The 18,165-nt window shown below is 38.6% G+C and overlaps 1 protein-coding gene across 1 annotated transcript; it reads left to right on the plus strand.

Moving 5' to 3' along the window:
• The first annotated feature begins 8,229 nt into the window (after positions 1-8,229).
• Positions 8,230-10,219, plus strand: LOC143263791 (uncharacterized). Its single transcript, XM_076528502.1, has one exon. It carries the CDS (start codon positions 8,230-8,232, stop codon positions 10,171-10,173), a length of 1,944 nt encoding a protein of 647 aa, XP_076384617.1. The 3' UTR covers positions 10,174-10,219.
• The last annotated feature ends 7,946 nt before the right edge of the window (positions 10,220-18,165 follow it).

The following is an 18,165-nucleotide window of genomic DNA, read 5'->3' on the forward strand; positions in this document are numbered from 1 at the left end:
GATAAGGACCGGCGCGCCAGCGGATGCAGATAGGAAAGGTATGCAGCGAGACAAGCCGCGAAGACTCGGTCCCATGCAAAGTACGTGACTGCGATAAGGACCGGCACGCCAGCGGATGCAGGCAGCGAGAAGAGGCACGTAGACTCGGTCTCGCCGAGACGTACGTGACTGCGATAACAGTCGGCACACCTGCAAAATGCAGATGGGAATGGAATGCAGCGGGACAGCCCGCGAAGGCACAGTCACACGGGAACCCCCACCTGTCTGACCACTGGCTGCGGCCTATAAAAACACAGGCGAGGTCCGCAGAAGGCAGTCTTCCGAACAACAGTCTTCCGAACAACAGTCTTCCGAACAACAGTCTTCCGAACAACAGTCTTCCGAACAACAGTCTTGCGAACAGAGTTCTATCTAACAGTCTACGAGTACATAAAAAGTCAAAGTGATCAAGTGATCAGCATCATCTAAGTAAATTAACGACGAATATACGCTAAGGTACTTATAAAATTTGTAAAACTCAGTGCATGGTTCTTTGTTCTAACGACGAGTTTGTACTTTTAATAAGTTTAAATTTAGTCCATTAGATAAAAATAGTTCAACCCATATTCAAACGTTTCAATTTCACTATTCTACTCAGTATTAACCAAGTGTGATTCTTCTTATTATTATTTACCTCTCTGGACTGGCACTTATTCTGCGTCCAATCGACGCTTATACTCCCAACATAGCTGCGTCCAATCGACGCTTATACTCCCAACCTAGCTGCGTCCAATCGACGCTTATACTTCCAACCTAGCTGCGTCCAAGTGACGCTTATACGTGCCGAACAAGCTGCGTCCAAAGACGCTTATAATAATACTGAGAGAATAATAATAATAATAAGAATCCAATATGTATATATATATATATATATATATATATATATATATATATATATATATATATATACATATAAGTAATCAAAATGAAAATTAATCTTTAGATGAATGATACCAAGAATAATAAACGTTCGAATAATAAACGTCGAGGGGGACGTAAGACAAAAATCATCCGAAAAATCCGCGCACTCCAACGGGAGGCTACAGTAAAATTTGAGCAGAGGCTCCGCGATATTGGGAGGGAGCTGGCCGAGGAGGCACTGAGGCCAGATCCGTTCCCGGATTCTCCTCCGTCCGTGGAAGTTTACGACCCGGTAACGGAGAAAGACCGTTATCACGACGACGAGTTGGAGCGCCTCTTCCAAGAGGAAGATTTTCGTGACCCCGATTGGGACCCCCAATATTTTAACATCAATTTGTTAAACATTTAATTTTAATAAAATATCCACTAGTATCTTGAATGAGTGGTAAAACCATTTCATTTATTTCCCTTCAATTTCCCGAACTGCAACCGGTGTATGCAGGCAGGTTCGAAACTGCGAACAATCCTTTCAATCATTCATTCAATACTAACGATCGTAACATAGAAATTTTTTGGTGGCAGCGCGGTGGGATTGATCGCAGAAATTGAAGGCTTTTTACCACAAAAGTACGTAAAAAAAAAAAAAAATAAAACTTGAGCGTTTAGTTGCCTTTTGACGATTCTTTTTTTGTTTTTTTGTTTTTTTTGTTTTTTGTTTTCCTTTTTTCAATATGGATCAACCCGGAACCAGTCGTGACGATACTAACTCAATCCTCGACGATAATAATATTTCAACTGAACTAATAAATAGAATTTTAGAAGAACTAACCAAATCGAGGGAAAGTAACGATCTTGTATTCAAGCTAAACGAGAAATTAGAAACATTGTTGATTGCCCAAGAGGGAATCGAAAGAAACAATGCGTTGTTTACCAAATTTAAATCAGAGTTAGAACAAATTAACGATGCACTGAATGTTCTAAAAGCAAACTACCTAACCAAACCAGAAGTGTTTACTCCACTTCCAAAGCGCACTGTCCCCGCACCAATATTTAGTACAGTTGACCCAGTTGATTGTATTGATAATCCCATTAGTGTAAAAGACGCGCTGGAGACCGTTCCATTCTTCGATGGCTACAAACCATCCATATTTCAATTTCTCAGAGCATGCGATAGAGCTAAAACAATGATTCCGGAAAACCAAGAACCATATTTAGTTAAATTACTCACTAATAAGTTAAAAGGGCATGCGCTAATGGCTATAGAAGACTCAAATCTAACGACAATAGAACAGTTCGGTACAAAATTAAAAGCAATGTTCGGTCCGCACAAATCCATTAACCAATATAAAGGAGAATTAGGCAATATTTTTAAGAAACCCGGCGAACCTATACTCGATTACATTAGCCGTGTTAAAGATTTAAGATTGGCAATAATAGACGGCGAACGGGCAAACTACAAGGGGCTGCCCGAAGCCTTAATAAAAATTATCGACAGTGAAGTGATAGATGGTTTCATCAAAGGTCTCCCATCTGAAATTAGCATCAGGATCAAGCTAGAAGGTTACAAAAACCTAGAAGAAGTATACACCAACGCGATCAAAATCACAAAAGAAATCGAGGTGGAGGAAGAAAGGACTAAGACCTACAACCCTAGATTTCGAGATCACAGAAATTACGGACAACCAATAAACCAACATCGAAATCCGAATAGACAAGCTTTTGAACAAAGGCCTCAGTGGAATACCACCCTACCGCCCAGGAGGTTTGAATCAAATCAAAACTCAAGCAACGATCCTAATTCTCTAACCAAACAGATCTCTTGCAATTATTGTAAAAAGCCAGGCCACCTAATCAAGGATTGCTACAAATTTAAAGCTAAAATCGATTCTGGCGAAATAGTTCCATACGGTAATCAACGAACGGGAAACGGCAACCCCTCCCATGGGAATTCCGGCGCACCCAAGGGAGCGAACCCGAACCAGCGCCGTTCAGTCATGAAAATAAGACCAGCTACTACGGAGAAACCTGTATCTCCGGTGCCTGGGCCATCAACACCAACGCAATCAATAATACAGAAGACCAAGGGCCCGAGCAAACAATCGAAGCAAGAGGAAAACGCAGAGATAGACCTAAGCGAGCTATCACTGTTCGATTAGACTCTACTACCAACACACCGACAGTTATGATCACCTCACCCGACATGCACGGAATTGTTACACTCCTTGTAGATTCTGGGTCAGAAGTTAATTTAATAAAAGAATGCATGATATCCAGCTCTGACGACATCAACACTGACGACATTATTCATATTAGAGGAATCTCGGCCGAAATCCTGGACACCTTAGGGACTGTTAAAATCAGGATAGCAGGTCATCCAGTACTCTTTCACGTTGTCAGTGATAAAATGCCGATAGACCAATGTGGAATCTTAGGATCCAACTTCATGCAAACTTATCAAGCAACAATTGACTACTCCGGGAAACACTTAAATTGGGGAAACACTTACATACCTTTCTATGAACCCCAACAAGTAACAATTCCAAAACGAACATCGATAGCAATCATGGTTACCATAATAAATTCGGAAGAAAAGCAAGGTTATATACCACTCATAACCAAAGAAAATGGTATATTCATCGGTGAAGCGATCGTAACCAATAGCCAGGGACGAGCTCATATCCGAGCAACTAATACTACATTAAAGGATTATGTCCTCGACATACCCGTAGTTAAGCTTCAACAATTTGAGGAACCCAAGGATAAAGAAATAAAAACATGCCTTACAACGACAATATGCCGTCAAGATCGTCTCCAAGCAATACTAAAATTACTAAGATTAGATCATCTCAACTCGGAAGAAAAGAAGAACATATTACGACTAATCGAACGAAACGCAGACAGATTTTACATCCCAGGGGAAACACTACAAGGAACCAACTTATCTCGGCACAAAATTCCAACGACAGACGATATTCCAATAAACACACGACAATATAGATTTCCCCCAGTACATAAAGAGGAAATTAACAAACAAGTACAAGAATTGCTAGACACGAATATAGTGGAATCATCAATATCGCCATACAACTCTCCGGTGTGGATTGTACCCAAAAAAGCTGACTCGCAAGGAAATAAACGATGGCGCCTAGTCATCGATTACCGAAACCTCAACGATAAAACGATCAATGACGCATACCCATTACCTAATATCACGGAAATCCTCGATCAACTTGGAAGCGCCAAATACTTTTCCACTTTCGACTTAGCTTCTGGATTCCATCAAATTAAAATGGCACCAGAGGATGCTCACAAAACAGCTTTTTCAACACCATATGGACACTTTCAATTCAAAAGAATGCCATTCGGCTTAAAGAACGCACCAGCCACCTTTCAAAGGCTAATGAATAGCGTTCTGTCTGGACTACAAGGGACAGAATTATTCGTATATCTAGACGATATTGTGTTATATGCCAGATCGCTACAAGAACATGAAATGAAATTCAACAAGCTGATGAATCGTCTAAGAGAAGCCAACCTATCCCTACAACCAGACAAATGTGAGTTTCTACGACATGAAGTTGCCTACTTAGGACACATTATTAGCGAGTCCGGTCTAAAACCAGACCCCAAAAAGATCGAGGCGGTGAAAAATTTCCCAAAACCTAAAAATCCAAAACAAATTAAACAATTCCTAGGACTAGCTGGTTATTATCGCAGATTTATCCAAAAATTTTCTGCAACAGCTAAACCTCTTACCGATCTATTAAAAAAGGATACCCAATTCAAATGGCGAGAAACCCAGGAACAATCATTCCAAACGTTAAAAGAAGCCCTTGTAACAGAACCAATACTTCAATTTCCGGATTTCAAACAAACATTCAACTTAACAACTGACGCGTCCGGATATGCTATTGGAGGCGTACTCAGTCAGGGGGCGATAGGCAAGGATCTACCCATAGCATACGCCTCCCGTGTATTAAATCCTGCCGAACAAAAATATTCAACAATAGAGAAGGAATGTCTTGCGATTGTATACTGCACCACATATTTTCGGCCTTACCTATACGGACGACAATTCAACATAGTTACAGACCACAAACCACTAGTATGGCTACATTCAATCAAAGACCCAACCTCAAGATTGTGGAAATGGAAATTGAAACTGTCAGAATACGAATATAAAATACAATATAAGGAAGGAAGAGCCAACGCCAACGCAGACGCTTTGTCACGAAATCCACCCGAACAATGCCTACCTATCCAACCTGTAGATAAAACGAAATCAGCCAGAAAGAGAACAGCCTCTATATCTTTCGAAGATGCAGAAGAAGAAGAAGAATATATTTCTATAAACAACCCATTGAAGAAGAAAAAGGATGACCTAAACATCTCATCGGACGATTCACCCATGTTCGACGCAACGAGAAAACGTAAGAAATGTGACGACTTGACCACACCTATACCAGCACCAACACCATACCACCAAGATATAGAAGAATCATCACCCGAACCGATAGCCGCCAGACTGTTTGATGACGTACCCGAGAACAATTCAATAACCAACGACATGGAATTAACGCCTAGCCAAGGAGACGTGCTTTGGGAACATATAAGCCCCTTGAGCAACCCTGACGAGACTGCGATCGAAGACCACGACCAACAACGCAACCCACACTTACACATAATTGAAAGCCGTGAGCCCTTGAACATGAGCAAAACACACAAAGTCGTATTCATTGACATGGACGGCAATCCAATCGACGAAGGTGCGAAAGAATTAAACGAAGCTAACCAATTGGGAACATTCATCGACCTAACGTTTGAACGAGCCAGACTTCATCCTACCGAATCATTCTACATTATAGCACTCCCTGTCAAAGCCAATAATCACACGCCTATAGAGCCTATAAATGTTACCAATTGTCTGGCCTCTTTATTGGACGTAGCACAAGAACTACAACTGAAATCTTTCTCAATACGCAAAACAGAAACTATAGAAGATATCCCTTGGAAGTACATACTAAACGAACTCAAACAAATATTTAGAGACCAGAATGTAAACATAACCGTATGTACCGGTAAAATCACAATACCCCCAGTAACGGAAAGACTAAGTATTATAAACGAAAATCACGCATCTGCAATTGGAGGACACAAGGGTATAACGAAAACATATCATAGAATTCGACCAAAGTTTTATTGGGATGGTATGAAAAAAGATATTAGGGACTTCATCCGAACATGCAATGAATGTCAACTGAAAAAACTGACAAGAATAAAAACAAGGCAACCTATGGTGTTGACAGATACACCAGGAAACGCCTTTGATAAAGTCAGTCTAGATATAGTTGGTCCTTTACCAGAAACTAAAAGGAAAAATAGATATATACTAACCATGCAGGACTTACTAACAAAATATTCTTTAGCTGTACCTTTAGATCAAACCACCTCTGCGGATATAGCGGATGCCTTTATCAAACATCTGGTATGCCGATTCGGAGCCCCCAGGGCAATACTAACGGATCAAGGTTCTAACTTTACGTCAAATTTAATGAAACAGGTATCAAAGAAATTTAAAATAAAACATTATAAAACTACCGCATATCATCCGCAAAGTAATGGTTCTATCGAAAGGTCGCATCACGTCTTAATAGAATACCTTAAACAATATGTAACGAACTCGTCTAACTGGGACGACTGGTTAGAACTAGCAATGTTTTCTTACAATACTTCTGTTCACGAAGGTACTAAGTTTTCTCCTCATGAACTAATTTTTGGTAGAATTGCTCGCGAACCTAGCAGCTACAATCCCGTTAGAGAAAACGTAGAACCTACCTACGCAGATTATCTCCAAGAACTACACACTACAATAAACAAATTACAATTATCGGCTCGAAAAAATTTGATTGCAGCGAAAACCAGATCGAAACATTATTACGACAAACGAATAAATCCTCAAAATTTTAAAGCAGGAGATCTAGTATATTTACTGAAAGAACCCTTGAGAGGTAAATTCTGTAACCAATACACCGGCCCGCACAAGGTTATAGAACTCCTACCCAAGGAGAATGTAAAAATCTTATTTGGAGGTACTCTGCGTACCGTTCACCTTAATAAATTAAAACTAGCTCATATTAGATCTAAAATATAAAATATACCGACCATCGACTTGAAGACTACATACAACAGACGGACTGAATGATCACTATCGACGAAGACCACAGACTGTTGCAAATTATAAATAAGAAGGAACCTAAACTCAATTCTGTATTTTCAACCAGTATGCCAATTCCCCGGGAAAACTATAAAGAAGATCCAGAGGACTTGGAAGAATTCTACGGACCAATAGACGGAATTTTACCAATCCATCATCCGGAAACATATGGACGGCTCCTCCAATTATTTTGTATAATTGCGGTATCAAGGACCCCGATCTACGTATCCCGATTGAGACGCCGCCTGTGCCAAGAGTGTTACTTGGGTGCAGTTGAAGAAGATCAGCCCTTTTTTCACGAAGGTGGATGGCATTCGCTGGGAAATGTGCACACAATAGTGTGGGCGGTGCATTGTCATAAATGTGACGTGCGGATTGCCAATGTACGTCCGGCTTGGCGATGCACAGAGTGCATTGAAGAATATTTAGAACTGTCAACAAGCGGGTGGGCTGCAATAAACTCAAACCTGCTAATTGACGTAATCTGCAGATGGTAGAGTCAAAATGGGGGTCCCGAACCCATTACAAGAATATAATGTGGAAGAATATAAAAACTTGATACAAGCCATAGACGGAGTCATTCCTGAAGAATACCCAGACATCTACGCCACCCTTCTAAATCTTTACTGCGTGAAACTAATAACGCAGGCAATATTCAGACTAGCCAACACCGCCTATCCCGGAAACAACCTGTGCGCATATTGTTATGAAGACTTACACCCCAGTCTGAAGGAACAATTTGTATTGATCGAATGGACTCATGCCATCACTTCCTCCGAAGGACTTCTACACCTCAGCGAATGCAACAATTGTCTCACGCCCCTTGTGAACGTGAAATGTGCATCCCAGTGTCTCCAGTGCATTGAGACTCACTTTGAACTAACTTTTGAACAGTGGGAATACGTCTCGTCGGGTTATGCTATAGATAGCGAACACATAATGAATTTTAATGATGGACGTTAATTTACTACTATTACACTACTGCGGCAATTTATTTCTAAGTTTATATGATGAAATAAGTAAACTTAACAAATTTGTAAAAGAAAGCGTATCATAAAAAATAAAACATTTGATTCCAGATGTTAACTATTTGGTTAATGCTTTGTTATGTGCGAATGAGCTGGGCCATCGTCGGATATGATTGCAGCGGCAATAACCTGAATATCACCACGGTATCTCTCAATGAAATTGGCGATTGCGATACCGAGCAATTAACCACAATGACGGAGCAAACATATATTCAACTGCTACAACTGTCAGAGTTCAACTACGTAGACGTCATACAATGTAAAGTGGAAATAGCAAGAACCATACACTACTGCGGCATGCACTCACATATCTCGGCAGTGCAAAATGGCATCAACCAATACTTGGAAACAACAACCGAAGAAGAATGCAACCAAATGCACCAATTTGGAATATTTCACGCAGGAAGAAATACTTTCCTATATGGGTTAAAAACTAATACCACGGTAACTCGACCCTTCACAATGGCTGGTAAACTAAATATTGATGGAACCTGTCATGGAGCCGATTTCTCGGACCCATACGGGTCATGGGAGAATGTAGTAGTGCAAGCTACTGCCACAATAACTATACGAGCATCCTCCGTTCCAGTTCGTCTAGAGGCGAACAAAGTCATTTTAAAATCAGGAACAATCTGTGGTTTTCAAAGTGGCACATGCCTTGACAACGAAGACGGTTACACCTATTGGAAACCATTCCCAGTTTCAACCTGCAAATTTGACCAATACGATGTACTGTATGAAGGACTGGCCTCAAAAATTACAGAAACCTTAAATCAACAACCAACCCCATCTGTATTTGCACTCACAACCAAAGAAATCACGTTAGCATTTACCAAAACGGGCGAAATGCCGATTTGTGGATACACGCTGTTCCAAACCGAACATCCCAAACTCTTTATTCTTGAAACAAATAAGGGAAACACGTTCACAACGGCAAAGAGGACACGTGTAGAAAATTTCGACATTTTTACGTATATCAACTCTAAATTCGTGTACATTGAAAAACACATAAAAACACAGATGACCACCCTTTATCGGAATTTGCTAAAACAAAAATGCGATCTAGAGAAACAAGTTCTGACAAACGCATTAACCTTGGCTACGCTAAAACCAGATGAATTTGCCCAAACAGTAACCAAGTTGCCCGGACATATGGCACTGGTTGCTGGAGAAGTGATTCACATTATAAAATGTATTCCGGTGAACGTACAAGTAAGACACGCTCAAGAATGCTATAACGAGTTACCAGTTACTCACAATAACCGCACGATGTTCTTAACGCCCAAAACACGAATACTCTCTAACCATGGCACGCAGAGAGACTGCAGCCATGTGTTGCCTGTTATGTACGAAATTGATCAGTCTTGGCATAAATTGTTACCTAGGCCGACAGAGACGGTTCCTCCACAAGTCCTACAACCACTAAAAGAACCAATTTGGCGTTATATCAACCCACTAAACCTAGCCACTAGCGGCATATACACTCAAAAGGACTTGAATAACTTGAGGGATCATATCATGTTCCCGGCGGAAAAAGCAGCAATAATAAATTCAATGGCACGGACAATGACGGGAAAAAACATTCCGAGCGGAACCTTGTCTCTTATGGATATGATAAATGAGGACACATTAAATCAAATAGCCGAAAATGCAGCAACCAAATTTTGGAACGGATTCCTACGCTTCGGATCCGTTAGCGCTGGACTGATTGGTATTTTTATTATATTCAGAATATTTAAAACAATAGTGGATACGATAATACAAGGCTATCAGATACATTCCACGTATGGTTGCGGTCTTCATCTATGCGGAGCAGCATGGAGTTCAATCACACACCTCCTTCTTCACCGTGCCAGCAAACATAAATATCAAGTCGATGCGGACAATGATCCAGAACCCACCAGCGTAGATTGCCAGACACAAACAAGCAGACCCGATACCGCCGAACGCCGAGCAGCCATACGAAACCTGGAACAAATTTCTCTTAGAAATTTGCTATCTAAGGGGGAAGGTGTCACGTCCCGCGACTGAAGCATTATTGTAAAATCGCGTCCCACGACAAAGCGTTATTGTAAAGACGGGTCGAGCGCCGGGCGCTCGAAAAATTTTGAGTTATGGTGTCAAATTACATCGCAATTTGACACCACTTGAGCGCTCGGCCCTTCAATTTAAAATTCCGAAAATGTACACTAAAACTAAAAGAATTTAAACTAAAAGTGTCAAAAACGTAACACCTCCCGAATACACCATATCGCTTTTAAAGATAGAACTATAAACTCACCACGAACGAGAATCACAGCTCGCCGAAAAAACAGTCGTAGAAACAGAAAACGAAAAACTAATAGCAAAAAGGTAATGAACGAACTGTGATTACACTCGCGACTGGTCTTAGCTAATACTATCGTACCGCACTGTCTAACACCTAAGACTCAACTGACGCGATGGCCGAACAATCGTAGCCATCCCCGCCAGCGAGTGTCCCCACTCAGTCGTTGTGGCGATGTCAATACTCTGATGGGAAGCGCAAGGCAGAAGTTGGCACACGGACCGTACGTGACTGCGATAAGGACCGGCGCGCCAGCGGATGCAGATAGGAAAGGTATGCGGCGAGACAAGCCGCGAAGACTCGGTCCCATGCAAAGTACGTGACTGCGATAAGGACCGGCGCGCCAGCGGATGCAGATAGGAAAGGTATGCAGCGAGACAAGCCGCGAAGACTCGGTCCCATGCAAAGTACGTGACTGCGATAAGGACCGGCACGCCAGCGGATGCAGGCAGCGAGAAGAGGCACGTAGACTCGGTCTCGCCGAGACGTACGTGACTGCGATAACAGTCGGCACACCTGCAAAATGCAGATGGGAATGGAATGCAGCGGGACAGCCCGCGAAGGCACAGTCACACGGGAACCCCCACCTGTCTGACCACTGGCTGCGGCCTATAAAAACACAGGCGAGGTCCGCAGAAGGCAGTCTTCCGAACAACAGTCTTCCGAACAACAGTCTTCCGAACAACAGTCTTCCGAACAACAGTCTTCCGAACAACAGTCTTGCGAACAGAGTTCTATCTAACAGTCTACGAGTACATAAAAAGTCAAAGTGATCAAGTGATCAGCATCATCTAAGTAAATTAACGACGAATATACGCTAAGGTACTTATAAAATTTGTAAAACTCAGTGCATGGTTCTTTATTCTAACGACGAGTTTGTACTTTTAATAAGTTTAAATTTAGTCCATTAGATAAAAATAGTTCAACCCATATTCAAACGTTTCAATTTCACTATTCTACTCAGTATTAACCAAGTGTGATTCTTCTTATTATTATTTACCTCTCTGGACTGGCACTTATTCTGCGTCCAATCGACGCTTATACTCCCAACCTAGCTGCGTCCAATCGACGCTTATACTCCCAACCTAGCTGCGTCCAATCGACGCTTATACTTCCAACCTAGCTGCGTCCAAGTGACGCTTATACGTGCCGAACAAGCTGCGTCCAAAGACGCTTATAATAATACTGAGAGAATAATAATAATAATAAGAATCCAATATATATATATATATATATATATATATATATATATATATATATATATATATATACATATAAGTAATCAAAATGAAAATTAATCTTTAGATGAATGATACCAAGAATAATAAACGTTCGAATAATAAACGTCGAGGGGGACGTAAGACAAAAATCATCCGAAAAATCCGCGCACTCCAACGGGAGGCTACAGTAAAATTTGAGCAGAGGCTCCGCGATATTGGGAGGGAGCTGGCCGAGGAGGCACTGAGGCCAGATCCGTTCCCGGATTCTCCTCCGTCCGTGGAAGTTTACGACCCGGTAACGGAGAAAGACCGTTATCACGACGACGAGTTGGAGCGCCTCTTCCAAGAGGAAGATTTTCGTGACCCCGATTGGGACCCCCAATATTTTAACATCAATTTGTTAAACATTTAATTTTAATAAAATATCCACTAGTATCTTGAATGAGTGGTAAAACCATTTCATTTATTTCCCTTCAATTTCCCGAACTGCAACCGGTGTATGCAGGCAGGTTCGAAACTGCGAACAATCCTTTCAATCATTCATTCAATACTAACGATCGTAACAATATGAACAATTTTGCTTCAGATTCATGCGAAATACACGAATTAGCTTTAAATCAATGCGAAACATACGATTTATCGTCAATATCATGCGAAACACACGATTTCGCTTCAAATTCGTGCGAAATAGAGATTTTAAACAAACGATTTAGTTTCCAATTCATGCGAAATGAACAATTTAGCTTCAGATTCATGCGAAATACACGAATTAGCTTTAAATGAACGCGAAACAAACGATTTAACTTCAATATCAAACGATATCCACGATTTCGCTTCAAATTCGTGCGAAATAGCGATTTTAAACAAACGATTTAGCTACAAATTCATGTGATATGAACAATTTAGCTTCAGATTAATGCGAAATACACGACATAGCTTTAAATCAGCGCGAAACATACGATTTAGCAGAAATATCATGCGATATACACGATTTCTTCAAATTCTTGCGATATAGCGATTTTAAACAAACGATTTAGCTTCAAATTCATGTGATATGAACTATTTAACTTCAGATTCACGCGAAATACACGAATTAGCTTTAAATCAACGCGAAACATACGATTTAGCTTCAATATCATGCGAAACACACGATTTCGATTAAAATTCGTGCGAAATAGCGATTTTCAACAAACGATTTAGCTTCAAATTCATGCGAAATGAACAATTTAGCTTTAGATTAATGCGAAATACACGAATTAGCTTTAAATCAACGCGAAACATACGATTTAGCTTCAATATCATGCGAAACACACGATTTCGATTGAAATTCGTGCGAAATAGCGATTTTCTACAAACGATTTAGCTACAAATTCATGTGATATGAACAATTTAGCTTCAGATTAATGCGAAATACACGAAATAGCTTTAAATCAGCGCGAAACATACGATTTAGCAGAAATATCATGCGATATACACGATTTCGCTTCAAATTCTCGCGAAATAGCGATTTTAAACAAACGATTTAGCTTCAAATTCGTGCGAAATTGAGATTTTAAACAAAGATTTAGCTTCAAATTCATGCGAAATGAACAATTTAGCTTCAGATTAATGCGAAATACACGAATTAGCTTTAAATCAACGCGAAACATACGATTTAGCAGAAATATCATGCGATATAGACGATTTCGCTTCAAATTCTTGCGAAATAGCGATTTTAAACAAACGATTTAGCTTCAAATTCATGCGAAATGAACAGTTTTGCTTCAGATTCATGCGAAATACACGAATTAGCTTTAAATCAATGCGAAACATACGATTTATCGTCAATATCATGCGAAACACACGATTTCGCTTCGAATTCGTGCGAAATAGAGATTTTAAACAAAGATTTAGCTTCAAATTCATGCGAAATGAACAATTTAGCTTCAAATTAATGCGAAATACAAGAAATAGCTTTAAATCAACGCGAAACATACGATTTAGCAGAAATATCATGCGATATACACGATTTCGCTTCAAATTCGTGAGTAATAGCGATTTTAAACGAACGATTTAGCTTCAAATTCATGCGAAATGAACAATTTAGCTTCAGATTCATGCGAAATACACGAATTAGCTTTAAATCAACGCGAAACATACGATTTAGCTTCAATATCATGCGATATACACGATTTCGCTTCAAATTCGTGCGAAATAGCGATTTTAAACAAACTATTTAGCTTCAAATTCATGTGATATGAACAATTTAGCTTCAGATTAATGCGAAATACACGAATTAGCTTTAAATCAACGCGAAACATACGATTTAGCAGAAATATCATGCGATATACACGATTTCGCTTCAAATTCGTGAGTAATAGCGATTTTAAACGAACGATTTAGCTTCAAATTCATGCGAAATGAACAATTTAGCTTCAGATTCATGCGAAATACACGAATTAGCTTTAAATCAACGCGAAACATACGATTTAGCTTCAATATCATGCGATATACACGATTTCGCTTCAAATTCGTGCGAAATAGCGATTTTCAACAAACGATTTAGCTTCAAATTCATGCGAAATGAACAATTTAGCTTTAGATTAATGCGAAATACACGAATTAGCTTTAAATCAACGCGAAACATACGATTTAGCTTCAATATCATGCGAAACACACGATATCGATTGAAATTCGTGCGAAATAGCGATTTTCAACAAACGATTTAGCTACAAATTCATGTGATATGAACAATTTAGCTTCAGATTAATGCGAAATACACGAAATAGCTTTAAATCAGCGCGAAACATACGATTTAGCAGAAATATCATGCGATATACACGATTTCGCATCAAATTCTTGCGAAATAGCGATTTTAAACAAACGATTTAGCTTCAAATTCATGCGAAATGAACAATTTAGCTTCAGATCCATGCGAAATACACGAATTAGCTTTAAATCAACGCGAAACATACGATTTAGCTTCAATATCATGCGATATACACGATTTCGGTTCAAATTCGTGCGAAAGAGCGAATTTTAAACAAACGATTTAGCTTCAAATTCATGTGATATGAACAATTTAGCTTCAGATTAATGCGAAATACACGAACTAGCTTTAAATCAACGCGAAACATACGATTTAGCAGAAATATCATGCGATATACACGATTTCGCTTCAAATTCGTGAGAAATAGCGATTTTAAACAAAGATTTAGCTTCAAATTCATGCGAAATGGACAATTTAGCTTCAGATTAATGCGAAATACACGAATTAGTTTTAAATCAACGCGAAACATACGATTTAGCAGAAATATCATGCGATATACACGATTTCGCTTCAAATTCTTGCGAAATAGCGATTTTAAACAAACGATTTAGCTTCAAATTCATGTGATATGAACTATTTAACTTCAGATTCATGCGAAATACACGAATTAGCTTCAAATCAACGCGAAACATACGATTTAGCTTCAATATCATGCGATATACACGATTTCGGTTCAAATTCGTGCGAAATAGCGAATTTTAAACAAACGATTTAGCTTCAAATTCATGTGATATGAACAATTTAGCTTCAGATTAATGCGAAATACACGAATTAGCTTTAAATCAACGCGAAACATACGATTTAGCAGAAATATCATGCGATATACACGATTTCGCTTCAAATTCTTGCGAAATAGCGGTTTTAAACAAACGATTTAGCTTCAAATTCATGCGAAATGAACAATTTTGCTTCAGATTCATGCGAAATACACGAATTAGCTTTAAATCAATGCGAAACATACGATTTATCGTCAATATCATGCGAAACACACGATTTCGCTTCAAATTCGTGCGAAATAGAGATTTTAAACAAACGATTTAGTTTCCAATTCATGCGAAATGAACAATTTAGCTTCAGATTCATGCGAAATACACGAATTAGCTTTAAATGAACGCGAAACAAACGATTTAACTTCAATATCAAACGATATCCACGATTTCGCTTCAAATTCGTGCCAAATAGCGATTTTAAACAAACGATTTAGCTACAAATTCATGTGATATGAACAATTTAGCTTCAGATTAATGCGAAATACACGACATAGCTTTAAATCAGCGCGAAACATACGATTTAGCAGAAGTATCATGCGATATACACGATTTCGCTTCAAATTCTTGCGATATAGCGATTTTAAAACAAACTATTTAGCTTCAAATTCATGTGATATGAAGTATTTAACTTCAGATTCATGCGAAATACACGAATTAGCTTTAAATCAACGCGAAACATACGATTTAGCTTCAATATCATGCGAAACACACGATTTCGATTAAAATTCGTGCGAAATAGCGATTTTCAACAAACGATTTAGCTTCAAATTCATGCGAAATGAACAATTTAGCTTTAGATTAATGCGAAATACACGAATTAGCTTTAAATCAACGCGAAACATACGATTTAGCTTCAATATCATGCGAAACACACGATTTCGATTGAAATTCGTGCGAAATAGCCATTTTCAACAAACGATTTAGCTACAAATTCATGTGATATGAACAATTTAGCTTCAGATTAATGCGAAATACACGAAATAGCTTTAAATCAGCGCGAAACATACGATTTATCAGAAATATCATGCGATATACACGATTTCGCTTCAAATTCTCGCGAAATAGCGATTTTAAACAAACGATTTAGCTTCAAATTCATGCGAAATGAACAATTTAGCTTCAGATTCATGCGAAATACACGAATTAGCTTTAAATCAACGCGAAACATACGATTTAGCTTCAATATCATGCGATATACACGATTTCGCTTCAAATTCGTGCGAAATAGCGATTTTAAACAAACGATTTAGCTTCAAATTCATGTGATATGAACAATTTAGCTTCAGATTAATGCGAAATACACGAATTAGCTTTAAATCAACGCGAAACATACGATTTAGCAGAAATATCATGCGATATACACGATTTCGCTTCAAATTCTTGCGAAATAGCGATTTTAAACAAACGATTTAGCTTCAAATTCATGTGATATGAACTATTTAACTTCAGATTAATGCGAAATACACGAATTAGCTTTAAATCAACGCGAAACATACGATTTAGCAGAAATATCGTGCGATATACACGATTTCGCTTCAAATTCTTGCGAAATAGCGATGTTAAACAAACGATTTAGCTTCAAATTCATGTGATATGAACTATTTAACTTCAGATTCATGCGAAATACACGAATTAGCTTTAAATCAACGCGGAACATACGATTTAACTTCAATATCAAGCGATATACACGATTTCGCTTCAAATTCGTAAGTAATAGCGATTTTAAACGAACGATTTAGCTTCAAATTCATGCGAAATGAACAATTTAGCTTCAGATTCATGCGAAATACACGAATTAGCTTTAAATCAACGCGAAACATACGATTTAGCAGAAATATCATGCGATATACACGATTTCGCTTCAAATTCTTGCGGAATAGCGGTTTTTAAACAAACGATTTAGCTTCAAATTCATGCGAAATGAACAATTTTGCTTCAGATTCATGCGAAATACACGAATTAGCTTTAAATCAATGCGAAACATACGATTTATCGTCAATATCATGCGAAACACACGATTTCGCTTCAAATTCGTGCGAAATAGAGATTTTAAACAAACGATTTAGTTTCCAATTCATGCGAAATGAACAATTTAGCTTCAGATTCATGCGAAATACACGAATTAGCTTTAAATGAACGCGAAACAAACGATTTAACTTCAATATCAAACGATATCCACGATTTCGCTTCAAATTCGTGCGAAATAGCGATTTTAAACAAACGATTTAGCTACAAATTCATGTGATATGAACAATTTAGCTTCAGATTAATGCGAAATACACGACATAGCTTTAAATCAGCGCGAAACATACGATTTAGCAGAAATATCATGCGATATACACGATTTCGCTTCAAATTCTTGCGATATAGCGATTTTAAACAAACGATTTAGCTTCAAATTCATGTGATATGAAGTATTTAACTTCAGATTCATGCGAAATACACGAATTAGCTTTAAATCAACGCGAAACTTACGATTTAGCTTCAATATCATGCGAAACACACGATTTCGATTAAAATTCGTGCGAAATAGCGATTTTCAACAAACGATTTAGCTTCAAATTCATGCGAAATGAACAATTTAGCTTTAGATTAATGCGAAATACACGAATTAGCTTTAAATCAACGCGAAACATACGATTTAGCTTCAATATCATGCGAAACACACGATTTCGATTGAAATTCGTGCGAAATAGCGATTTTCAACAAACGATTTAGCTACAAATTCATGTGATATGAACAATTTAGCTTCAGATTAATGCGAAATACACGAAATAGCTTTAAATCAACGCGAAACATACGATTTACCAGAAATATCATGCGATATACACGATTTCGCTTCACATTCGTGCGAAATAGCGATTTTAAACAAACGATTTAGCTTCAAATTCATGCGAA

Source organism: Megalopta genalis, unplaced genomic scaffold (genome assembly GCF_051020955.1).
Source record: "Megalopta genalis isolate 19385.01 unplaced genomic scaffold, iyMegGena1_principal scaffold1785, whole genome shotgun sequence".
Taxonomy (NCBI): Eukaryota; Metazoa; Arthropoda; class Insecta; order Hymenoptera; family Halictidae; genus Megalopta; species Megalopta genalis.

Coding starts and splice junctions, on each gene's coding strand:
- LOC143263791 (XM_076528502.1), top strand. CDS start 8,230: ATGAGCTGGGCCATCGTCGGATATGATTGCAGCGGCAATAACCTGAAT.